The sequence below is a fragment of the Salvelinus fontinalis genome, chromosome 6 (genome assembly GCF_029448725.1).
Source record: "Salvelinus fontinalis isolate EN_2023a chromosome 6, ASM2944872v1, whole genome shotgun sequence".
NCBI classification, from domain to species: domain Eukaryota; kingdom Metazoa; phylum Chordata; class Actinopteri; order Salmoniformes; family Salmonidae; genus Salvelinus; species Salvelinus fontinalis.
In genome coordinates, this window is record NC_074670.1 from 10303127 (window position 1) to 10330003 (window position 26877).

General features: G+C 44.1%; 1 protein-coding gene across 1 annotated transcript in view; it reads left to right on the forward strand.

Annotated features, from left to right (window-relative positions):
* The window catches only part of nek11 (NIMA-related kinase 11), a gene marked incomplete at its 5' end in the record, with an annotated part of 61553 nt that extends 35090 nt beyond the window's left edge, over positions 1-26463 (forward strand). The window contains 3 exons of the mRNA XM_055924502.1: positions 8647-8707; positions 13353-13449; positions 24240-26463. Of these exons, the coding sequence (XP_055780477.1) occupies positions 8647-8707; positions 13353-13449; positions 24240-24453 (372 nt within the window). The remainder of the gene's footprint in view (positions 1-8646; positions 8708-13352; positions 13450-24239) is intronic.
* Positions 26464-26877: the final 414 nt, after the last annotated feature.

A 26877-nucleotide genomic window follows, 5' to 3' on the forward strand; every position in this document is an offset into this window, starting at 1 on the left:
ACAATACAATGCAACACAATACATTACAATTGAACACAACACAATACAAAACCTTATGCGACTTGAGGCTTCTCTAGCCAGACTGCAAGCTCATTTAGTAACAGAACACCTCTGATAACAAATCCCTGACACAGGATATACTGTACAGATGTAGGATCTTCATTTGAGCTAGTTTGCTACAGCAGGAAAATAATCCTGCAGCCAAAGAAAATGTGAATTATTATGTGGATTTTAATTAATGGACATGGATTTTAATTAATGGACATTTCCTGCTTTGCAGAAAAATTCTCATCAACAAAAGAGTGATCAAATGAAGATCCTACATCTGTACATTTGTCAATATCAGTATTTTAACCTTAATATCGTATACATTTAATACCATAACTTTTATTATGGCAAGACCATCTAGGGTTGTTGTCATGACCGCAGTCAAATTCCATGTGACCGTTGAGAAGTGGCGTGCATTCATGGATGCCAAGGGAAGCCAGGCTTCCCCCAAAAAATGTACCAAGAAAAAAATGAAAAAACATAAAATATTTTATCTTTTGTCTGTGTTTCATAATTTTCCTTCAATTCGCAAGAGGCTGAAGGTATCTCACAGGAGAAAGCATCAGAGCGAGCGAAACAGTGTCCCTCTGTCTCTCTACGTGCAGGCCATCTTTCTGATGCTGTCTGGTCATAAAGAGTATGAAATTGATGCCGCCCGTAGCATTGAAGGCAAGGGAAGCCAGCGAGCATCTGGCCTGCCTTGACAAAAAAAGTATAAAAAATGTGCCAATCAGCGTTGAGCTAAACTGAGCGAGCTCAAATGTGAATGATCCTGGCGCACCAAAAAGACCGTCACTCCTATCAAATCCCATTCAGAGCATAAATCATTGACAGAAAATCTTGAATTGTTGCATCTCGTTGTGTTGTTGTCCTCCGGTGGCTAGCTAGCCAGCTAGCTAAAATTGGCCCTTTCCTAAATTAGTCATGGACTGAGATAGGGCTGGGAGATATGGTCAAAATATTATATCACGGTATTTAAATAAAAAAATGACGGTATGATGGTATTTGACGGTATTTTATGTTTTTTAATAATAAAAGTTCTAAATTAGCTTTAAGAGTAGTGCGTGACTCTAGGTTGGCAACACATACACTCTAAGTGATTTCAATGGGTCTTTCTCCATTCTGATTGTTTTATACTGTTCAATTCAACTTCAACCGCAAAAAGTCATCATTGTCATCAGTTTCTGCATTTGAGATCATTTCCACACTGCCACGTAGGGCTGCACGATATGGGCAAGCAATCTGGGCCTTATTTTTAACCAAATGTTGCAATTTGACTTGCGATTTAGAGCAAAACACTTGGGTTAACTGTTGGAATCATGGAAATAGAATGTCTATTCAAATCATATAGTTAGAATATAATAGTGGGCACTTTTAATACAGTGTTATTTGACATGACAACGAATGAAAATGCAAGGGAGGAGTTATTGTGACAGGGAAGGAAGTAATGTGTTTTCTAGGGGACCTATTATCTTTGGCTACATTGAATGTTTTCTCTTAGCTACTTCATGTAGCTAACATATTCTTGCTTTGCGTTTACCTCTTTACTTTAGAAGACCCTGTTGCTGATTTAGGTCTACACCATCACTGGTATTATCAGGCTGTATAGCTAATTACGCTTGCTCTTACTCAGGACATTTATTAGCTAGCTAGCAATTAGCATTAGCGGCTAACAAGATTTAGGAACAACTTGCTAAGAAAAGACAAACTAGCTGTTTGCAGATGTAAGAAACACAAGCTAATAGTGTAATTATAGAATGCTAGTAGATTTATATTAAGAAGCAAAGTGACAACTGCATCGTTGTTGTCAACATTGTTGCATTTGCTGCATTAACCATGCAGACAGCATGTGTCTCCTGGATGAGGAACAAATGCGCTCCTTGAGTGACAGGGGGCGTGGCTAGGTCTGTGTGGAAAGCATTGAGAGATGACTCAAGTAGCGAAGTAAACTATAAAAATGGACATTACACACTGCGTATCACATTTTAACAAACCAAACATTCAAATACCGTTATAGAAGGTAAAGTAAAAACCCAAACCGGTCCGTGCATCAATACCAGTATATCGCAAAAAACTATATACCGCCCAGCCCTAGACTGAGATAAGGATTTGGAGTTGTGCTTTTACTTAATTCTCCGTACAGGCCAATGATCATAATGGTAAATCTGATCCAACCATGAATTAATACATTGTTGTGCCCCTGGCCTGAGATGATGGAAGTTCAATATCAAATCAAATCACATTTTATATGTCACATACACATGGTTAGCAGATGTTAATGTGAGTGTAGCGAAATGCTTGTGCTTCTAGTTCCGACAATGCAGTAATAACCAACAAGTAATCTAACCTAACAATTCCACAACTACTACCTTATACACACAAGTGTAAAGGGATAAAGAATATGTACATAAAGATATATGAATGAGTGATGGTACCGAACAGCATAGGCCAGATGCAGTAGATGGTATAGAGTACAGTATATACATATGAGATGAGTAATGTAGGGTATGTAAACATTATATTAAGTGGCATTGTTTAAAGTGGCTACTGGTACATTTTTACATAATTTCCATCAATTCCCATTATTAAAGTGGCTGGAGTTGAGTCAGTATGTTGGCAGCGGCCACTAAATGTTAGTGGTGGCTGTTTAACAGTCTGATGGCCTTGAGATAGAAGCTGTTTTTCAGTCTCTCGGTCCCTGCTTTAATGCACCTGTACTGACCTCGCCTTCTGGATGATAGCGGGGTGAACAGGCAGTGGCTCGGGTGGTTGTTGTCCTTGATGATCTTTATGGCCTTCCTGTGACATCGGGTGGTGTAGGTGTCCTGGAGGGCAGGTAGTTTGCCCCCGGTGATGCGTTGTGCAGACCTCACTACCCTCTGGAGAGCCTTACGGTTGTGGGTGGAGCAGTTGCCGTACCAGGCGGTGATACAGCCCGACAGGATGCTCTCGATTGTGCATCTGTAGAAGTTTGTGAGTGCTTTTGGTGACAAGCCAAATTTCTTTAGCCTCCTGAGGTTGAAGAGGCGCTGCTGCGCCTTCTTCACAACGCTGTCTGTGTAGGTGGACCAATTCAGTTTGTCCATGATGTGTACACCGAGGAACTTAAAATTTTCCACCTTCTCCACTACTGTCCGTCGATGTGGATAGGGGGGTGCTCCCTCTGCTGTTTCCTGATGTCCACAATCATCTCCTTTGTTTTGTTGAAGTTGATTGTCAGGTTATTTTCCTGACACCACACTCTGAGGGCTCTCACCTCCTCCCTGTAGGCCGTCTCGTCGTTGTTGGTAATCAAGCCTACCACTGTAGTGTCATCCGCAAACTTGATGATTGAGTTGGAGCCGTGCATGGCCACGCAGTCGTGGGTGAACAGGGAGTACAGGAGAGGGCTCAGAACGCACCCTTGTGGGTCCCCAGTGTTGAGGATCAGCGGGGTGGAGATGTTGTTACCTACCCTCACCACCTGGGGGCGGCCCGTCAGGAAGTCCAGGACCCAGTTGCACAGGGCGGGGTCGAGACCCAGGGTCTCGAGCTTGATGACGAGTTTGGAGGGTACTATGGTGTTAAATGCTGAGCTGTAGTCGATGAACAGCATTCTCACATAGGTATTCCTCTTGTCCAGATGGGTTAGGGCAGCGTGCAGTGTGGTTGCGATTGCGTCGTCTGTGGACCTATTGGGTCGGTAAGCAAATTGGAGTGGGTCTAGGGTGTCCGGTAGGGTGGAGGTGATATGGTCCTTGACTAGTCTCTCAAAGGACTTCATGATGACGGAAGTGAGTGCTACGGGGCGGTAGTCGTTTAGCTCAGTTACCTTAGCTTTCTTGGGAACAGGAACAATGGTGGCCCTCTTGAAGCATGTGGGAACAGCAGACTGGGATAAGGATTGATTGAATATGTCCGTAAACACACCAGCCAGCTGGTCTGCGCATGCTCTGAGGACGCGGCTGGGAATGCCGTCTGGGCCTGCAGCCTTGCGAGGGTTAACACGTTTAAATGTTTTACTCACCTCGGCTGCAGTGAAGGAGAGCCCGCAGGTTTTGGTAGCGGGCCGTGTCAGTGGCACTGTATTGTCCTCAAAGCGAGCAAAAAAGTTATTTAGCCTGTCTGGGAGCAAGACATCCTGGTCTGCGACGGGGCTGGTTTTCAATATGTAGCTAGGTGTAGAAGGCCAATGAACTTCTTAGGGCTAGGCCCCTTTTTTCTCCACTTCCTGTCTGAATGACGTGCCCAAAGTAAACTGCCTGTAGCTCAGGTCCTGAAGCCAGGATATGTATATAATTGGTACCATTGGAAAGAACACACGTTGAACTTTGTAGAAATGTTAAAATAATGTAGGAGAATATAACACAATAGATATGGTAGGAGAAAATCCAAAGAAAAACCAAGCAGATTTTTTTTTTGAGAGAACATCCTCTTAGAAATGCAAGAGAAAGGTCATTTTGAAAATTAGCTCCCTGGATGCAATTCCTATGTCTTCCACAGGGTGTCAGCAGTCTATGTTCAAGGCTTCAGGCTTGTAACTTCAAAAACGAATAAGAAATATCGCACCTGCTAAAGAATTATGCACCTGCTAAAATCAGTTTCCTATTAAACATACTTCTTTCTGAAAGAAATACTATAGTTTGATTACATTTTAGGGTGTCTGAGGAGTAAATAGAAATGTATTTGAACTTGTTGAAACAAAGTTTAGGGGTAGATTTTTGGATTCCTTTCTCTGCAAGTTGAACGAGTGGATTACTCAAATTGATGGCGCCAACTAAAATAACTTTTTAGGATATAAAGAAGGATTTTATCTAACAAAACGACACTACATGTTTTAGCTGGGACCCTTTGGATGACAAATCAGAGGAAGATTTTCAAAAAGTAAGTGAATATTTCATCGCTGTATGTGAATGTATGAACCTGTGCTGGTGGAGGGACACCTATCCCTAAGAAGTTTTAAGTAGCTAACTTTGCCCATGAATAGAAGTTAGGCTAGCGAGCAAGCATTTTAGCCAGGCAGCCTAGGACAACAAATAATAAAAGTGTGTACTGTATGACAGAGTGATAGACAGTTTCATCCACATGAAAGAGAGGAGGAGGGCATTGATGTTTCTCTACAAGTAGGGTGAGTCAACATGTTTTTCTACTTGCATGAACGCACACACACACAAGAACCATGGACAGAACCATGGACAGCCACATTATATTTAGCTTACATTGATTGGACTAAATTGTTTTTGGTATCTTTTAGTTGTCACTGTATTAGACTAAGCAGAGGTGATTTGATGATGTTGAAATGGTACTGGAACAGTGGAGGCTCCTGTTTTCTTTGTGACTTGCAGTAACTCTGTGGTTCTAAAGCAATAGTTGTTTAGTGGTCCGAAAATGTCGGGAACATTAACTTGGTTTACCATGCTGTAGGTCATGTAACTGTCTGTTACTGTACATGCAGTATGGTTTGTGGACTTCACTAGACAGAGGTTGCTCTCCAGTTTTGTGATAAAACAAAGGTGTGGTTGAATTTATTCTGCCACTGTGTCTTCTTATTGTCTTGGCCTTTAGGCCTCTATATCACTGTGGCAAGGCATGTGAACTAGCAGGTCATAGAGCAAACAATGCAATTATCACAACACATAGGTTGTAATATGGGTCTTTTTGAGGGTGTGGGCTTCCCCAGTGGGTAACCATGCATCGCTACTGCCACTGAGTCATGGTAGTCTCCTCCTATTCTGCGCTCTGTAAGCCTACATGAATGGTGCTGATGCATTGCTGGTACCCAACTCACTAACGGCTGTCAGGTTGCTAATGAATGGTCTGGTACTCAGCACTCTATTGTCCCTCTAATCACTCTGACATCAATGCAAATTAAATGAAAATCACATCACATTAAACACTTCATGATTTTAATTTGTATAGTCTGAATGATGAGAATAAATGCTGATGGGACTTAGAGGTCCCGTTTTGAAATGGACTCGGGGCTTTCCCAGCTGGACACAATTCATTTTTAAAACATTCAACCGGGTCCACACCAGGTCCGGTCCGATCCGAGTGAGGGAAGTAGTAGAAAAACATTTTTTTTGGTACTTTATTAACCAGAGCAGAGGAAGGGAGACAAACAGAGCATGCTGCTAGGGAGCAGGGGAGCAGGGGAGAGGCTGTGTGGGTGTGGGTGTGGTTGTGTTTGTGTGTGCAATGTGAGTGACATGGGAGCTGGCACAGAAATACAGAGAGACAGTGAGACTTAGAGACACAGAGAGAGACACAGAGACAGAGAGAGACACAGAGACAGAGAGAGACACAGAGACAGAGAGAGAGACTGAGACAGAGAGAGAGACTGAGACAGAGAGAGAGACTGAGACAGAGAGAGAGACTGAGACAGAGAGAGAGACTGAGACAGAGAGACTGAGACACAGACAGAGAGACCGAGACACAGAGAGAGACTGAGACAGAGCGAGAGACTGAGACACAGACAGAGAGACCGAGACACAGAGACAGAGAGAGAGACTGAGACAGAGAGAGAGACTGAGACAGAGAGAGAGACTGAGACAGAGAGAGAGACTGAGACAGAGAGAGAGACTGAGACAGAGAGAGAGACTGAGACAGAGAGAGACTGAGACAGAGAGAGAGACTGAGACAGAGAGAGAGACTGAGACAGAGAGAGAGACTGAGACAGAGAGAGAGACTGAGACACAGAGAGAGACTGAGACACAGAGAGAGACTGAGACACAGAGAGAGACCGAGACACAGAGAGAGACCGAGACAGAGAGAGAGACTGAGACACAGAGAGAGACCGAGACAGAGAGAGAGACCGAGACACAGAGAGAGACTGAGACACAGAGAGAGACTGAGACAGAGAGAGAGACTGAGACACAGAGAGAGACTGAGACACAGAGAGAGACTGAGACAGAGAGAGAGACTGAGACAGAGAGAGAGACTGAGACAGAGAGAGAGACTGAGACAGAGAGAGAGACTGAGACAGAGAGAGAGACTGAGACACAGAGAGAGACTGAGACACAGAGAGAGACCGAGACAGAGAGAGAGACCGAGACAGAGAGAGAGACCGAGACAGAGAGAGAGACCGAGACAGAGAGAGAGACCGAGACACAGAGAGAGACCGAGACACAGAGAGAGACTGAGACACAGAGAGAGACTGAGACACAGAGAGAGACCGAGACACAGAGAGAGACCGAGACACAGAGAGAGACCGAGACACAGAGAGAGACTGAGACACAGACAGAGAGACCGAGAGACAGAGAGACGGCAAGTACTGTTAACTCGCGCTAGTAGACTAACTTCTAGCTAGTTATTTATCATCCCATCTGATTACATAATACCTGTCTTGACTGCATCAACCCGAGAGAAGCTAGTTCATTCTTAATTTATTTATGCAGTGATTTGCATTCAGAATTCTACCCCCCCGCCCCCTTGTAGAGAAAAAATATATTCCCTCCTTCCCCTGACACACACATGAGGGGATATCTCAAGGCTGCAACCCAATCTCTTCCCACTGCACCATGAGAGAAGGAAGGCCAAGCTAGATTAAAACTATTTGTCACTATTGGGAGAAAGGACAGGAGAAAGGTAGAAAAGAACAAAGCGAGCAAATAAAAAAGAAGAATTCAGCTTTGGGAGTTGGTAAATGAGTGTGTTTGTAGCCTTTCAGCTGTGGTGGTGTCAGAGTGAATCCAGTGGAGACGGTTTAGACTAGTTCTCTCTTAACCATGCACTCCCTGTTTGTACAGCTCTGTCCTCCTAGATGAAGACCCATTTCCCACAGATTCATTAGTTCTATAGTAGGGCACTGCACGCCTCGCCTCACCTCTGAGATGGTGCCAGTGTGCCTTCATCCAAATACTCATCTTCTCCAGCTCCTTTTAGCTTGCGCTGTGACATTTGGCTCTCCACACCGTCCTGCTGGATGACAGTAACGCAGGGTAACGGGGGTGACTCCCTCTTTCCCCTCCTTTGTCACATGGATGTGGCACACATCACACTGCTGTACCCAGGAGAGTCCAGCCAGGGTCGAACACACACTGAGGCCATGCAGCAGCTGCTGTTTCCTGGCCCCTTGGAGCCTCTTCAATGGAGAAATTGTCTTGAGACGCCACGGAGAGGAGCTCCTTCTGACAATCTGACAGCTGAAAGATGTCTCATGGCTGATGTTTGCACTTCTCCTCAGCAGCGGTGCCGTGGTGGTGTGGTACCCTGGGGGCCACGGAGAGAGGGGGATGCTGGGATGTGAGGTCTATACAGACAGTGTGATTGGCTGTTGCTGTCTCTAGGGGGAGGGGATCGGAACCCCTACCTGACATATCTGACAGGGTCGGGGGAATCCCTGAGAGAGCTGCTGTGTGCTTGTTGTTGTTGACCAGCTCAGCTCACTGACCTCCATCTCCTGAGATCCACTACCTCTCTGTGTGTAGTTGGACTGTTTGGACACCTGCTCAAATGATTCTCTAGGTTTGTTTTATACCGGTGAAACATACTCAGGATACTCCAGCACATGTATTATGATGACCGTTTGACCATGTCGTTTGCATCGAAATGCCAAGTTAAACAGCTGTAAATATAATAAACGATAACTGAGTGTGAACTCTGACCTTTGTTCTTCCTCAGGACAGCGACCTGGAGGCCATGATGAGACACATGGAGCAGGTTCTGGAAGGAGAGCTCAGCGGTGAGTTAGAAGACACACAGGTGCACACAAACACACCATGCAGGGGGTCGATGCACTTGTCCTAATGGTAGCAGAGTAGTGAGAAACCAGGTTACAAGTGCTCTGCAGTGGTAATTGATGTAGCTGCAGCCTACCGATGTTAAGGATATTGATGTCCACGCCGTGAACACACTCTCACATTAACTGTACTGGAAGGCCTGTGGTGGGCTGAGAGCATGTCTGGTTGGAGCATTGATCAGGTCTTTCACTGTGCTGCTATTTACCGGTGCTAGAGTAGCTATATCAGATGTACTGTGCTTACCTTCATATCGATGTCTGGATAGGGCTTGGATGTTTTCCCTGCATTACATCCTCTTCCTCCTGACGTGTTGAACACGTTGATGTTGTGTGTTCTATAGGTAGGTGTAGATCCTCTTCTCTCACCGTCCAGCATGCTCACCACAACCCCATTCAATGCATTTCCTGTCAAGCTCCCTTTTTTTTAAACAAGTCAAATAAGCACTTGTTTTGCCTCTATTTTCAAGTTCTCCATTTGATATTTGAAGAAATTGCTCAAGTTACTCCTGTGTGTCCAAGCACTAGATTACTGTCTGTTCTGTCACTAACAACAGACAGACTAGTTACTCCTGTGTGTCCAAGCACTAGATTACTGTCTGTTCTGTCACTAACAACAGACAGACTAGTTACTCCTGTGTGTCCAAGCACTAGATTACTGTCTGTTCTGTCACTAACAACAGACAGACTAGTTACTCCTGTGTGTCCAAGCACTAGATTACTGTCTGTTCTGTCACTAACAACAGACAGACTAGTTACTCCTGTGTGTCCAAGCACTAGATTACTGTCTGTTCTGTCACTAACAACAGACAGACTAGTTACTCCTGTGTGTCCAAGCACTAGATTACTGTCTGTTCTGTCACTAACAACAGACAGACTAGTTACTCCTGTGTGTCTAAGCACTAGGAAAACTAGCTAAAAAACACAGCCAAAAACAAGCTAAAATTACAGTATATTCAACTGAACTCAGTTGATATTCTAATGGTGAATATTATACCACGGGTATGACAAAACATTTATTTTTACTGTTCTAATTATGTTTGTAACCAGTTTATAATAGCAATAAGGCACCTCAGGGGTGTGTTGTATATGGCCAACATACCATGGTTAAGGGCTGTGTCCAGGCACTCCGCATTGCCTAATACCCTTAGCCGTGGTATTTTGGTCACATACCACACCCCCTCTGGCCTTATTGCTCAACTGTTGCTGTCCTCTTAGGTTGATGTGTTCATTTGCATACTTTGGGCTCTGACAGGTGGGCTTGGTGTTCTCTCTAACAGGTTGTGCTGAAGCCCTACGCTCTATGTATCCCTCCATGGTGTTTACTTAAACAGGGAAGGGAGTGGAGAGCAACAGTGTTCTGGTGGAATAGAGAAAAGACTATTCTCCATGCACACAACACATTGCCATAGAGGCTATATGCCTGTTTAATCCACAGATAATGGAAAGGAATGCATGTTTAATCCACAGAGAATGTAAATGAATGCATGTTTAATCCACAGAGAATGGAAAGGAATGCATGTTTAATCCACAGAGAATGGAAAGGAATGCATGTTTAATCCACAGAGAATATATATTAATACCTGTTTAATCCACAGAGAATGGAAAGGAATGCATGTTTAATCCACAGAGAATATATATTAATACCTGTTTAATCCACAGAGAATGTAAATTAATGCATGCTTAATCCACAGAGAATGTAAATGAATGTCTGTTTAATCCACAGAGAATGTAAATTAATGCATGTTTAATCCACAGAGAATGGAAAGGAATGCATGTTTAATCCACAGAGAATGTAAATGAATGCATGTTTAATCCACAGAGAATGGAAAGGAATGCATGTTTAATCCACAGAGAATATAAATTAATACCTGTTTAATCCACAGAGAATGGAAAGGAATGCATGTTTAATCCACAGAGAATGTATATTAATGCATGTTTAATCCACAGATCATGGAAAGGAATGCTGTTTTAATGCACAGAGAATGGAAAGGAATGCATGTTTAATCCACAGAGAATGGAAAGGAATGCATGTTTAATCCACAGAGAATGGAAAGGAATGCATGTTTAATCCACAGAGAATGGAAAGGAAGGCATGTTTAATCCACAGAGAATATATATTAATACCTGTTTAATCCACAGAGAATGGAAAGGAATGCATGTTTAATCCACAGAGAATGTATATTAATGCATGTTTAATCCACAGATCATGGAAAGGAATGCTGTTTTAATGCACAGAGAATGGAAAGGAATGCATGTTTAATCCACAGAGAATGGAAAGGAATGCATGTTTAATCCACAGAGAATGGAAAGGAATGCATGTTTAATCCACAGAGAATGGAAAGGAATGCATGTTTAATCCACAGAGAATATATATTAATACCTGTTTAATCCACAGAGAATGTAAATTAATGCATGCTTAATCCACAGAGAATGTAAATGAATGTCTGTTTAATCCACAGAGAATGTAAATGAATGCATGTTTAATCCACAGAGAATGGAAAGGAATGCATGTTTAATCCACAGAGAATGTAAATGAATGCATGTTTAATCCACAGAGAATGGAAAGGAATGCATGTTTAATCCACAGAGAATATATATTAATACCTGTTTAATCCACAGAGAATGGAAAGGAATGCATGTTTAATCCACAGAGAATGTAAATGAATGCATGCTTAATCCACAGAGAATGTAAATTAATGTCTGTTTAATCCACAGAGAATGAAAATTAATACATGTTTAATCCACAGAGAATGGAAAGGAATGCTTGTGTAATCCACAGAGAATGTATATTAATGCCTGTTTAATCCACAGAGAATGGAAATTAATGCATGTTTAATCCACAGAGAATGGAAAGGAATGCTTGTGTAATCCACAGAGAATGTATAGCAATGCCTGTTTAATCCACAGAGAATGTATAGCAATGCCTGTTTAATCCACAGAGAATGTATATTAATGCCTGTTTAATCCACAGAGAATGTATATTAATGCCTGTTTAATCCACAGAGAATGGAAAGGAATGCATGTTTAATCCACAGAGAATGGAAAGGAATGCCTGTTTAATCCACAGAGAATATATATTAATACCTGTTTAATCCACAGATAATGGAAAGGAATGTCTGTTTATCCATGTATTCTATCCCTCTCATTATTTCTCTCTTCTTATAAATAATGACCTACTCCGATTCACACCACGAACACACACTCTCTTTCCTGTGCCATCTCCCGTGTCACTTAAAGCGTACACACACACACACACACACACACACACACACACACACACACACACACACACACACACACACACACACACACACACACACACACACACACACACACACACACACACACACACACACACACACACACCGAAGCACACACACTCTTAGCTGGCCCAGTGAACCGTGGAACCTCATGTCAGATCCTGGCAGCTTCTAGACACAGCCTCTCTGCCTGCTCACCTGTGGTGAAGCTCTACTCTCAGCAGCTGCTTTATTTAATATTGGCCTAGATGAGTCTGGAAACATACAATGAGAAACTTTCTTCCAACCCACTGTGGAAGTGCCGCAGTAAGTACTGCCTTGGTGACAATGATTTCAAACGTTCATGTAAATAACGAAGAGAATAACCACACACCCAAAACTGATTAGTGAAGGTGCTGGAGGCATGCTCAGATGAATCTCGACTGAACGAAAGCTCAGCTACTATTAAAATACATTTGCATCTGACCGGAAGTGTGCCAGGACTTCTTCCTGTTTTTCCAGTACAAATAATGAACCAAAATGCTAAATAAATCAAGTTAATACTTTACCTGAATGTAAATCAGTTGTGTATTTCTCTAAAAGTGACCATGTGTTGTGTTGATGTCTTCTTTCACCTATCAATCTGTTTTAGGTTAAAGACACTGGCTGGGACATCTACAACACACACACACACACACACACACACACACACACACACACACACACACCGAAGCACACACACACACACACCGAAGCACACACACACACACACACCGAAGCACGCACTCACTCACTCACTCATTCACTCACTCACTCACTCACTCACTCACTCACTCACTCACTCACTCACTCACCTACTTTTCACTCACTCATCTACTTTTTAATAACTCAAAACAACCCAAGCTGAATGGCAATGGTACCAACAACTCTCCCTGCACTCTGGCAGTATTTCTTCTGAGCGGAGACAAGATGACACATAGCAGGGTTTACTGTGATTAGATAGACAAGGACAGAGATACCATCACAATCCCACAGTGGTTGAGAAAAGATGGTGTGGTGTGTGTGATGCGAGGTTGTGATGGATACTCTTGAACTAACAGAGATCATTGTTGTTTTGTTTCTATATTTTGTCATGTAGGAAGTGATTGTCACAGACCAAGGAGCTCCTTTATTAGAATTTGCTTTGATTTTATACTAAATTTGAGAATATTAAAAAAGATTAAATGATTTCTCACTAAATTATGAAATCATGTAAATACGAAAATATCAGTTTAAGCCTTACATTTATCTGTATTGTAAATGAATGAATTGCCCTTGCGTGTCCCCAATAATCACAATGAGCTCTACAGTGGCTGAAGCAGTGCCAGAAGAGGGCCAGTGTGGCCCCATGGGGCCTCCAGTCATCAGCAGCACCATGGCTGAGACAAGGATTCAGCGCATGACTGAGTGAGTATGACAACCTCTCCTTTCACCTGACTTCACATTTGATTTGATTTCTTTGAATAACGATAAACTCCAAAGTATTTATTAACTCTGAACAATTATGTTAATTATCTAATGAAAAGCATAACTTGTGAAACAGAAACTACAACACTGTATATTCACTTCAGCTAAACAACGGGCTAACTTCATATCCATCCCTGCACATACTGGCAACGGCAAACTTAAAAATGTTCAATACCCTCAGCATTGAAGTTTTGAATGAAAGTAGGATGTATCTAAGGCAGGCAGAGTCTGTTTCCCTGTCTGCCTGTGGCATCTCTATCTGTCCACCCTCTTGTTGTCCTATCCATCGATCTGTGGTGCACATCAATATGGATATCACATCAGCCTGGTGAGGCTGTGGGAGAGGGGCCCATCACTTTGCTGGCTGACCAGTGAGGTGGATGTGTGATAGGGTGAGAAGGGGAATGGCAGGGCCTGACGGTGCTGCTGGCCCAGGGGCCCAAACCTCACCTCTATTCCACAACACTACTCTCCTGTACAGACAGCTCCCTGGACTACAGGGGAGAAGAAAGAAAGAAAGAAAGAAAGAAAGAGAGAGAGAGAGAGAGAGAGAGAGAGGAGGGAGGGAGGGAGGGAGGGAGGGAGAGAGGGAGGGAGGGAGAGAGGGAGGGAGAGAGGGAGGGAGGGAGGGAGGGAGAGAGGGAGAGAGGGAGAGAGGGAGAGAGGGAGAGAGAAAAAATAGGTAACTGTGAGTAATGCTAAAGATACACTGATCAATATTGGTCACACATAGACAAAAGTCACTGTGACCAGCTTGGGTGCGATTGAAGTGATGGGGTTTGGGCTAAGGGAAGCTGCAAGGGGCTGTTACCTGGAAAACTCAGCTTGGGTGCGATTGAAGTGATGGGGTTTGGGCTAAGGGAAGCTGCAAGGGGCTGTTACCTGGAAAACTCAGCTTGGGTGCGATTGAAGTGATGGGGTTTGGGCTAAGGGAAGCTGCAAGGGGCTGTTACCTGGAAAACTCAGCTTGGGTGCGATTGAAGTGATGGGGTTTGGGCTAAGGGAAGCTGCAAGGGGCTGTTACCTGGAAAACTCAGCTTGGGTGCGATTGAAGTGATGGGGTTTGGGCTAAGGGAAGCTGCAAGGGGCTGTTACCTGGAAAACTCAGCTTGGGTGCGATTGAAGTGATGGGGTTTGGGCTAAGGGAAGCTGCAAGGGGCTGTTACCTGGAAAACTCAGCTTGGGTGCGATTGAAGTGATGGGGTTTGGGCTAAGGGAAGCTGCAAGGGGCTGTTACCTGGAAAACTCAGCTTGGGTGCGATTGAAGTGATGGGGTTTGGGCTAAGGGAAGCTGCAAGGGGCTGTTACCTGGAAAACTCAGCTTGGGTGCGATTGAAGTGATGGGGTTTGGGCTAAGGGAAGCTGCAAGGGGCTGTTACCTGGAAAACTCAGCTTGGGTGCGATTGAAGTGATGGGGTTTGGGCTAAGGGAAGCTGCAAGGGGCTGTTACCTGGAAAACTCAGCTTGGGTGCGATTGAAGTGATGGGGTTTGGGCTAAGGGAAGCTGCAAGGGGCTGTTACCTGGAAAACTCAGCTTGGGTGCGATTGAAGTGATGGGGTTTGGGCTAAGGGAAGCTGCAAGGGGCTGTTACCTGGAAAACTCAGCTTGGGTGCGATTGAAGTGATGGGGTTTGGGCTAAGGGAAGCTGCAAGGGGCTGTTACCTGGAAAACTCAGCTTGGGTGCGATTGAAGTGATGGGGTTTGGGCTAAGGGAAGCTGCAAGGGGCTGTTACCTGGAAAACTCAGCTTGGGTGCGATTGAAGTGATGGGGTTTGGGCTAAGGGAAGCTGCAAGGGGCTGTTACCTGGAAAACTCAGCTTGGGTGCGATTGAAGTGATGGGGTTTGGGCTAAGGGAAGCTGCAAGGGGCTGTTACCTGGAAAACTCAGCTTGGGTGCGATTGAAGTGATGGGGTTTGGGCTAAGGGAAGCTGCAAGGGGCTGTTACCTGGAAAACTCAGCTTGGGTGCGATTGAAGTGATGGGGTTTGGGCTAAGGGAAGCTGCAAGGGGCTGTTACCTGGAAAACTCAGCTTGGGTGCGATTGAAGTGATGGGGTTTGGGCTAAGGGAAGCTGCAAGGGGCTGTTACCTGGAAAACTCAGCTTGGGTGCGATTGAAGTGATGGGGTTTGGGCTAAGGGAAGCTGCAAGGGGCTGTTACCTGGAAAACTCAGCTTGGGTGCGATTGAAGTGATGGGGTTTGGGCTAAGGGAAGCTGCAAGGGGCTGTTACCTGGAAAACTCAGCTTGGGTGCGATTGAAGTGATGGGGTTTGGGCTAAGGGAAGCTGCAAGGGGCTGTTACCTGGAAAACTCAGCTTGGGTGCGATTGAAGTGATGGGGTTTGGGCTAAGGGAAGCTGCAAGGGGCTGTTACCTGGAAAACTCAGCTTGGGTGCGATTGAAGTGATGGGGTTTGGGCTAAGGGAAGCTGCAAGGGGCTGTTACCTGGAAAACTCAGCTTGGGTGCGATTGAAGTGATGGGGTTTGGGCTAAGGGAAGCTGCAAGGGGCTGTTACCTGGAAAACTCAGCTTGGGTGCGATTGAAGTGATGGGGTTTGGGCTAAGGGAAGCTGCAAGGGGCTGTTACCTGGAAAACTCAGCTTGGGTGCGATTGAAGTGATGGGGTTTGGGCTAAGGGAAGCTGCAAGGGGCTGTTACCTGGAAAACTCAGCTTGGGTGCGATTGAAGTGATGGGGTTTGGGCTAAGGGAAGCTGCAAGGGGCTGTTACCTGGAAAACTCAGCCCCACTCGTCAAGCAGTACACACTTTCCTTTTCACACAGCGACAATAGTATTCTGTTATACACACAGTGTGAGTTTTCAGCTCCATGATCCCATGATGAGACTGGTCCTGGTGTATTAATAACAGAAGCCCGATTCCTGTGGGAGAGAGAATTAGACCCTGTCAGATCCCTCAGAGCTGCCGCTTCATAAAGGCCCAGGAATAAGAGGGGGGATGGAGGGAGCGAGGATGAAGGGAGGGGAAGGAGGGAGGACAGGAGAACAGGTAGCAATTTACACCAGCAGCATCTCTCACCATGGCTCTCTTGGCTCCAGGATGTTTGATTGTACCTCTCATCTAAACGCCAGGCTTAAGCCCACTGTGTGTGACTGTGTACATGAGAACCTTCGGGAACCTGCTCAAAGCACACCCTCCTCAATCTAATGTTCTGTTGGAACAATCCTATTATGGTGTTATGGGAAATGTTTATACCTATCAAGTCAATGCACTAGCACAATGAGTAAATAAAACGTTTTGCAATTTACAACAACAGATAGCTGGGTTGTCATGAGCTGCCATGGCCTGTTATGACAGCATTATGTTGTGATATTCAGTAAGAGGCCTTTATTACGGTGAAGGGAATCCATCAGGCTCGCCGTTTTAGAGTTCCTCTGTCATACCTTAAGGGAACTCTGAGACGGGAGCCGTATGGTTAGTGAAGAAAGTCCCATTGCAAATGTACGGTCCCTTACCTGACGTCTTATTACGTCGCAGAAAATCGCGGACGGCGTCGGGCCGTGGGCGGTGGAGAGCTCTTTCAGGAAGTCACTCAAAAAAACGTTTCGGAATTTCGGTTTCCGTTTTATAAAAATGACAAATTTTTTACTTTTTTCTGCATTCTCGAAAATTCCCACAAGAGGGAAAATAAATCATATTGCAGGCGCACGAACACGTGGCAAACGAGCGCGGCCTTTTCTCCTAAACTGAAAATATTTCGAAGACGAAACTCGGCGAGCGTAGGTTTGGAGTAATGGGCAGTTGGCCCCGAACAAGATGGCGTCGAGACCTCGGCACTTTTTGAGTTATGGCCATTTTTCTGGGATTAAAGGGTTAAAACAACGCAAGTAGGGTGCTAATTTGACCGCTTCGTGTCAAAGTACATAAGCATACGGTGTCAGGAAAAAAAGAACCAGCCATTTATCTATCGTAATTTAAGAGAAATCGTACATTGACCGTTTGGTGATGTTCACAAAGAGGATTTAAAAAAAAAAAAAAATCACAGATCCAGTTGCACTGTGTTCAGACGTACATTTTTAAAGTGGGTCTCGAAGCTCTGCGAGAATCCTGTGATTTTATATGATTTTATGAAATAACACACACTCCTTTAACCCTCTTTAAATAAGTCCGCTCTTAACATAAAGACTTAAAACTCAATATTATATAAGAGCCTATGCCAAGGAGGGTATGTGTTAAATTTCATTTCCTATGTCAACTGGAAGTACCTTAAAATGGTGCCACAGGGTCAGGTTCGAAGGGTAATAAGGTCAGATCTTTTCAAAACTTCACTTGTGTGATTAGACAACCCTCATGAACTGTAATCAGTCATTTATCCCAACAGATGTCAAAGAAAAGCTCTCTCACTCAAAAACACACACACAAAAAGGAAGGATGGAGTGAAAAAGTACGGTGCTTAAAGACACACAAAGCCCAAAATGGCATTACTATTATCTCTAGGCCGTGCCGAGTTCAACGAGATGCCCCGCTTGACCGTAGCTCGCTCGGTCTGAGCGCAGCGACCGTTACAAGAGAACGGACACGAATGACCTTTTGACCTCAATGTCAATTTCATTTGCTTTTGGGACACAGAGAGAGAACCGTTAAGGTTAGAAACACAATTTCACCTCAGGAGTGTTCTTAAGGTCCTCCCGATCTGTGCAAGCCTAACCCTGACCTTGTGGCATTAACCCTTCACAGTTAAAAGAAGGTGTTTACATCAATGAAATGTCTCCCCATTGGAATACATTGACTGCACCTCTAAATTCAACCTAAAGCCTATGTGGGTTATGATTGTCTTATGGACCTGTCTTTGATGTCAGTCCATCAGGCCACCATGAGGTCTACCTGTGTCGATTCTAAGCTTCCTGGAGCAACCGGAAGTGGTTAAATCACCCTAAAAGTGTTTGCCATACCCAACATGCAGTTTGAGAGAAATAGTGCATTCAACCCTATGTAAATCAGTCAATTTTTAACATACAGACTTAAAACTCAGGATTCTGTAACAACATACTCCAGTGATGATATGTGTTTTTTTTCAGCTTCCTGTGCCAACCGGAAGTGCCATAATTGGTGTCAAATGGGCTGTTTCAAAGGGTTAAAAATGTCAAATCTTTCCAAAACTTCATATATGTGAATAGACAACCTTCCTGAACTGTAAATCAGTCATTCATCCCATCAGATTTCAAAAAAATAAAAATACACACCCACACAGAAATGATGGAGGGACACTCTGAGGGGCTAAGAGGCAGACAGTGCCTGCAGTAGTTACTTTTGTTCCAACTTTTAAAGAACCGTCAGACCTAGAGTTCAAAAAATTTACATACCTGTTCTAGACCTCAGGTCGATTGTGCACAGTGAATTATATGCCTCTAGAAGGTTCTCGGATCGATAAAAAGCCTCGTGTATTTGCCATGTTTTCAATTCATTTGACCTCAACGAAACGGACGACCTTTAGAAAAGTCCCAGAGTCTCAAGACTAGGTGCGTTGAAACCGGCTCGGCCCATAGAGACAGACCCCAACGAGCCTGTTTGATTGCTCATTCAAGGACCCCGTAGCAAGGCAAGGAAAACAGTGGATTTTCAGCACCAATTAGCGTTTTGCTCGGACACCGAATGACCTATCGAGCCGAAACTTGGGATTCGAGGTCGCCTCACATAGGGCTAAACATAATGTGAACATTGGACCCGCAGCTAGAACATAACTATGTATTATTTGTTTTATTATGGTTTAAAGAGAAAGCGCTGTGAATTTTGGGCCTGCTCTGAAATATGTTATAGTTGGCATCGAAAGGAGTTGGAAAAAGTGAGTTTGGAGTCAGATGGTATCAGTTTGGTGTCTGAAAATATCTATTTGACTGATGGACACTGACTTGCTCGATGACTTTTGTACAATTGCAATATGTTTCAACGGGGAGGTACCATGAGGAAAAAGCGACATGATGAAATTTCACAAAACGAGCGATGGAGAGGAACCACTATCACTGCCCGGCCATCCTGAGGTCATCAGAACTTTGACTTTTGCATTTCTAAAGTATTTAAGAGAATGCACGTTACATTTGCAAATTTTTGACATTTTTGACTTTTGACTTTTGACTTCCTATGAAATCATATTCCAAATGCACAAAACATATACCTTAAGTTCAAAAAAAAAATCGAAAAAAAGTATGTTAATAAAATTTGAAAAAAGTATTTTCATATAGTTCTTACACATGTGTAATTGACATAAAACTCGAAAGAATTTCGAAAAACGGTCCAGAAAGCACTTTTTTAAGGGGGTGATAAGTTTTTGGCAAAACCTTCAAAATCTCAAAATTTTACTCTTGGGTTTTGACTTGCGTTACATAAAGCCTATGAAAAATTTAGATAGAACACACTCGCCCACTATAGGAATTTTGGAGTGTTACACAGCTCGTTTGCAGCATGGCATTTGCCATCAGCTTTGGATGAAAGCGGGCCAGAACTAGTGTACTTGTCCATCGTGTATATGCTGCGCTCGGTGCCAATAAGTTGCCATGTTATTTTGTACAATTGGGGGGGGACTTCCCTTACTGTTGTTAAGGGCTGCAGGAGGGGGCCATTTCTTGATTGCTGAATAGAGAGGTAAGCTTTGATGCTGATGCAAGAGTTTATGTTGGTTTGTTTTGGTGGAGGAGGAGGAGGGATGCTGATTAGTGCCACTTACTGTGTGTTAGAGAGAACGAGAGGGGAGAACGAGAGAGAGAACAAGAGGGAGAGAACGAGAGCGAGCGAGAGAAGGAAAGATACAGAGAACGAGAACAAAAGAACGGGAGAGAAAGAGAGAGTGTTTGATTGAGTGTGCATCATTCACTGACAGCTCTCATAAACACATGCACAGACACCATTAGTACATTTTTTGAGGGCTGTTCACTTTCAGACATGTACCACATTTGATAAACATGTACTGTGAACATGCTCATCCATAGACCCCCCCAGCTCCTCATGAGGCTATTTAGAATAATTTTGATTGATCAAATATTTTTGTACCATTCAATATTTGGGCTCCGGTTTTTGTTATTCATCATAGTCATAGTCAACATTTTGCATATTTCATTTTGTCTATGGAGAGAGGAAATCTCTGTAGAGAGGAAATGGGTTCCCGCTGGTTTACAAATGTAGGAGCCACAGTTCTGTCTCAATGTAGGGACTTCAATCTGTAAAGGTCAACTGAAGAGGAGGAGATGGAGGAGAGAGAGAGAGGGAGAAGGAGATGGTGGGAGGAGGAGAGAGAGGGAGAAGGAGATGGTGGAAAGAGGAGGAGGGCAGTGGAGAGAGGGAGAAGGAGATGGTGGAAAGAGGAGGAGCGCAGAGGAGAGAAGGAGATGGTGGAAAGAGGAGGAGCGCAGAGGAGAGAGGGAGAAGGAGATGGTGGAAAGAGGAGGAGCGCAGAGGAGAGAGGGAGAAGGAGATGGTGGAAAGAGGAGGAGCGCAGAGGAGAGAGGGAGAAGGAGATGGTGGAAAGAGGAGGAGAGAGAGAGAGGGAGAAGGAGATGGTGGAAAGAGGAGGAGAGAGAGAGAGGGAGAAGGAGATGGTGGAAAGAGGAGGAGCGCGAAGGAGAGAGAGGGAGAAGAAGATGGTGGAAAGAGGAGGAGCGCAGAGGAGAGAGGGAGAAGGAGATGGTGGAAAGAGGAGGAGTGCAGAGGAGAGAGGGAGAAGGAGATGGTGGAAAGAGGAGGAGATGGTGGAAAGAGGAGGAGCGAGGAGGAGAGAGGGAGAAGGAGATGGTGGAAAGAGGAGGAGTGCAGAGGAGAGAGAGGGAGAAGGAGATGGTGGAAAGAGGAGGAGCGCAGAGGAGAGAGGGAGAAGGAGATGGTGGAAAGAGGAGGAGTGCAGGGGAGAGAGAGGGAGAAGGAGATGGTGGAAAGAGGAGGAGCGCAGAGGAGAGAGGGAGAAGGAGATGGTGGAAAGAGGAGGAGCGCAGAGGAGAGAGGGAGAAGGAGATGGTGGAAAGAGGAGGAGTGCAGAGGAGAGAGAGGGAGAAGGAGATGGTGGAAAGAGGAGGAGCGCAGAGGAGAGAGGGAGAAGGAGATGGTGGAAAGAGGAGGAGCGAGGAGGAGAGAGGGAGAAGGAGATGGTGGGAGAAGGAGATGGTGGAAAGAGGAGGAGCGCAGTGGAGAGAGAGGGAGAAGGAGATGAGGGAGAAAAATAATATACTCTGTAGTAAAGATGTCTGCTATCACAGAGCCTCAAAAATGGAATTACAATATAAAGTTCCATCAATCGTAAACAATCAGATGAATTATATTATAAAGTTCCATCAATCATAAATGATCAGATGAGTTGTGGGTATGACAACTCATGCAGGGTGTTGGTGTGTACGCAATATGCATGGCTCCTCTCCTATCATCAGTCTTACAGTGGAGACCCTGCTGACACAGTGGTAGCTGCCACCTCTAGAGTGAAAGTTCTGCCTCGTAGGGATAGTCACCGTCCAGAGGGTGACACTCACTTCACCTTGACTGGAGGAAGATTTGGAATTGGTCCACCTGCTCATTGCCGTGTCTCAGAATGCCTGCCCCAAAAATCATATAAAGAGAGGCCCAGTTCAGTCTATACAAGACACTTTTGTTAAGAGAGAGAAGGGGAGAGAGAGAGGGTGAAAGAGAGAGACTAACACTCACTAGGCTCCCTTGTGCCTCTGCAGCAATACCTCAGAGAGGACTATCAATCCTCTCACAATCCTAGCTGTTTCTATCTTCTATCCGTTCCATAGGAAGCCTCAAGCCAGAGCTGACTTAGAATATTTTTTACTTTTAATTTAATTTCACCTTTATTTAACCAGGTATGCTAGTTGAGAACAAGTTCTCATTTGCAACTGCGACCTGGCCAAGATAAAGCATAGCAATTCGACACATACAACAACACAGAGTTACACATGGAGTAAACAAACATACAGTCATAATACAAAATAACTAAAGAAAACAAAGTATATATACAGTGAGTGTAAATGAGGTAAGTTAAATGAGACAGCATTTGCTATGCCTGCATATTCTCTCTAAGAAAAAGAAAAAGCCTAATTACACATTTGTTGCTAAACTTAACTTCAGCCTAATGAGGACACTTATGGTGTTAAGAAGGATGGTTAACTCTGGAATGTCGTCTGTTGCTACAGACGTAAGTTTTTTTTCTCTTTTTTTCGTACCCCATGGATTAAGAACAATCTTCAGAGTTCCCTACAACAGGATGTACTGGTGTCATTCTGGCAGGTCAGGTGCTGATTGAGGACCTCTCTGCTGATTGAGGACCTCTCTGCTGAGGAATGTGATTGTTTTTCTTCAGTGTGTTTTGATTTTTGTGTTCTCTTGAACTTTTTAAAGCTGTTTATTTTGTATTTTCTGGTGTATTTTCTGGGGTATTTTCTAGTGTATAAATTGTGTATAATTGTAAGATGCAGGGTTCCCTTCTGAAAGAGACCTTGGTCTTAATGGGACTCCCTGTTAAAATAATAAATAATGAACACAACTATGAACACACAACTGAACTATGGACAGAAAACTCTGATCATACAACTATGGCCAACCAAACACATTTTTGTTGGTCTGAAGCTTTGTCTGAGGCCTCAGGGTCATCTCCAAGATCACTATAGACAAAATACCATATAGCCCCAAATGTGATGGTACTTTTAGGTGAAAATGAATTACGCTTCGGGGCTTTCCTCTCTCCCACACAACCCCAGAACATCCATAAAGTCCAATCTGAGATCCTAATGGTTCATTTCTCTGGGAGAGAGGTTTCACCAGCTTTATGGACCCGATAGGACCATTATCAGATAACTGAACAAACCAAAAGTACAGTAGACATTCATCTTTACGTCACAATATTAACTCCAGAAATAGTATCTGGTAAAAGGCGTCCAGGGAAGACAGGAACGATCAGATGAATAAGTATTTTCTAAATGTCCGATTTCTCTGGCTGTGACGTCTCCAGAAAACAATGCAGAGAATCTCAACAGATCTCAATAGAGACTTGACAGTTGTCCCGTGACAATCGAGTACTATGTGCTCTGGGCATTAGAAACTGTTCATTTAGTGTCTGATGTGTTGGACTGTTGTAGTTGTGTTGTCTCCTAGTGGAAGATGTGGACTTTGGTATATGATACAAGGAGTTTCCTCGTCAAATTCACAAGGCCCGCCCCAATGCACCTGCTCTTTCCTGCTGCCAGCTCCATGGCAACGGAGCACCCACTGATGACAGCACACACAGGCACTTAGGCAGCTTAGCACTGGCTAGTGACACTGTATGTCTCCATGTGATGAAATATGGTTTTTCCATTCTATTGGACAGACAGGTATAGTAATACTCTATCTCTCACAGCATCCATTATGCAGTATGTGAAAGCATACAGGGAAAAAGGGACTACTCTTGTTGCTAATGGGTACAAGAGTGGTCTATTTGTGGTCTTGTATGGCTCTGTTGATGGAGCATGGAGCTTGCAATGCCAGGGTTGTGGGTAAATTCCATGGGGGACCAGTAGGAAAAATGTATGCACTCAGTACTATAAGCCGTTCTGGATAAGAGTGTCTGCTAAATGACTAAAATGTCAAATCTGAGCGCTGTTATTCTGGCTGGATACGTCTGTTCACCTGCTTTAGCAACAATCGTCCTGGTTCTGTTGAAGATTTGCTTGAGGTTGCCCGCAGTGCACACCATGCAAATGTTGAGTGTGATTAGTTGACAGAGTTGACACCCGGTTTCTTTCCCTGTGTCTGTCCCAGGTCAGTGTCCCGTCGGCTGGGTCTAACTGTCTTCCAGAGGGTGTATAACTACCTGAAGGGAGCCAGGGAGAGGCAGGAGGATGAGGGGAGCATCAGACAGGCCCTAAGCAGCCTGGTGGAGAGGCCCAGTGATGGCTTTGAAGTGGACCAACTACTGTACTACGAGGAGCAGCTTCAGGGAGCCAGAGAGGGAGCCAGAGAGGGAGCCCGGTGAAAAACATGTCTGACACTCACCAACCTGCGATCATGTTGCCTATCCAAGCATTTCAGAAAGAGCACATCTTGTTGCTCTCCAGGACCAGGGTTGATGACCTAGTAGATCAACAGAGATGACAGACATTTACTTCATGATAGACCAGGGTTGATGACCTAGTAGATCAACAGAGATGACAGACATTTACTTCATCTTAGACCAGGGTTGGTGACCTAGTAGATCAACAGAGATGACAGACATTTACTTCATGATAGACCAGGGTTGGTGACCTAGTAGATCAACAGAGATGACAGACATTTACTTCATGATAGACCAGGGTTGGTGACCTAGTAGATCAACAGAGATGACAGACATTTACTTCATGATAGTTTTTTTTTTTTTTCCTGTCATTTCCATCTAGAAGAACAAGCAATTCAATTAAATCAATATTGAATATTAGTGCATAGATTTTGGGCTATATTCTATCAGATCAACATAGTGGTTGTTTTGGCGGTGTCAGAGGGGGAACGGCGTTAGAGCGGTCCAAAATCCACAAGCGGCTCATTTCGTTAGCTTGGCATGACAATTTAATGCAACAAAACCATATGACTTTATAATCCGACAAATCCCATGCAGCAACGTTAGAAGTTCATGCAGCTGCATTCAAACATTCAAATGCGTGATGTTCAGTTGTGTGCACCTTGATTGGACAGATAGGCTATTACATACCCTATCCAAATGAACATGAAAACTATCAGGTATGAAGGTAAGACCCAGGCAAAAGACAGGTCAACGCAGGCAGGGGTCAGTAAACCAGAGGTGAGGCAACTGTACCGGACGGCAGGCAGGCTCAGGGTCAGGGTCAGGCAGAGTGGTGAGGCAGGCGGGCTCAGAGTCAGGACAGCCAAGGGTCAAAACCAGGAGGGTGAGAAAAAGAGAGACTGGGAAAAGCAGGAGCTGAGAACAAAACACTGGTTGACTTAAACTGGCAACAGACAAACAGAGAACACAGGTATAAATACACAGGGGATAATGGAAAAGACACCTGGAGGGGGTTGGAGACAATCACAAAGACATGTGAAACAGATCAGGGTGTGACAAAAACATGCATTAGCCGACACTCTCTATCCCAGTTTTGAACTTCTAACGCAGTAGGGATAATAAGGAGGGGAGTGGTTTGTTACACACAAGAGCAGCCGCTCACCTATTTCAGGTTGAATGCATTCAGTTGTGCAACTGCCTAGGTTTCCGATTTCCCTATTTGATCTATCAGATGAATATGTTCTCTGTGTGTGTGTGTGTGTGTGTGTGTGTGTATGTGTGTATATTCCAACCTTTCATCTCCACACTGCATGGGTTTGTTTTTTGCTTTTTCATGTGAACCAGGAAACTCCCAGGAGTTCCCATAGTAACACCATATTAGTCTTGATCATCAAGCTGATGTTTTCATTGTGTGGTTCATCAAAATCTGCTCCAAGATATGGAGACCAAAAATATCTTAACAATTGTATAAATATGGAAATTATTTATGTTACCTGTCTGTATGTTCATAAAGCATACATGACACATCATAAACATGACATAACCATTAATTATGCTTCGTAGCTCTGTAATTCTCCAGAAATGGGATTACTGTTCTCTGCAAACTCATTAGAGACTATTGACTGTTTGATGACAACCAGGTAGACAGTTATTGTTCTTTCTCATCTCATATAATTCCCATTTCAGACACATATAGAATAATGGCGTCAATAAGAGGTGGTATTGATTAAGCTGGGTGTGCATAGCTACTCTTGCCCCTGGGCTGAAGACAGGCCTGATTTCTGTACGGGCCTTTCCTCTCCAACATCAATAGTAATACTATTAGCATAACCTCTTATCTCTCCAAGGAACTGCACAGACTGTATGAATATTGGCCATTAAAAGTAAATGACTTCTGAAGACAGTCATTGCCTGGTCCTCTAACATCCTTTTAGATGTCTCTACTACAGACAGCCTTTTGCTTGACAATAAAGCATTTATGAAAATCCAGAGTTTGAGCACCAGCCTTTGATGTGAACTTTTAAGGACATGAAATATACAAGAAGTCCTCAAGTCATAGTCTAGCTACTAGAAGCTGTAGGAAAAACAGAGATACAGTGAAAAGAGAGAAGCTTCTCCCCGCATGCCAGTATGGATTCTCTTTATATCTCTGTTGTACAGTAAACTACTGGCTCGGATCTGAGGAAGGCCCGGCACGACGAGGGGAGGTGGGTGATCAAACTCCTTTTATCTCTGTTGTACAGTAAACTACTGGCTCGGATCTGAGGAAGGCCCGGCACGACGAGGGGAGGTGGGAGATCAAACTCCTTTTATCTCTATTGTACAGTAAACTCCTGGCTCGGATCTGAGGAAGGCCCGGCATGACGAGGGGAGGTGGGTGATCAAACTCCTTTTATCTCTATT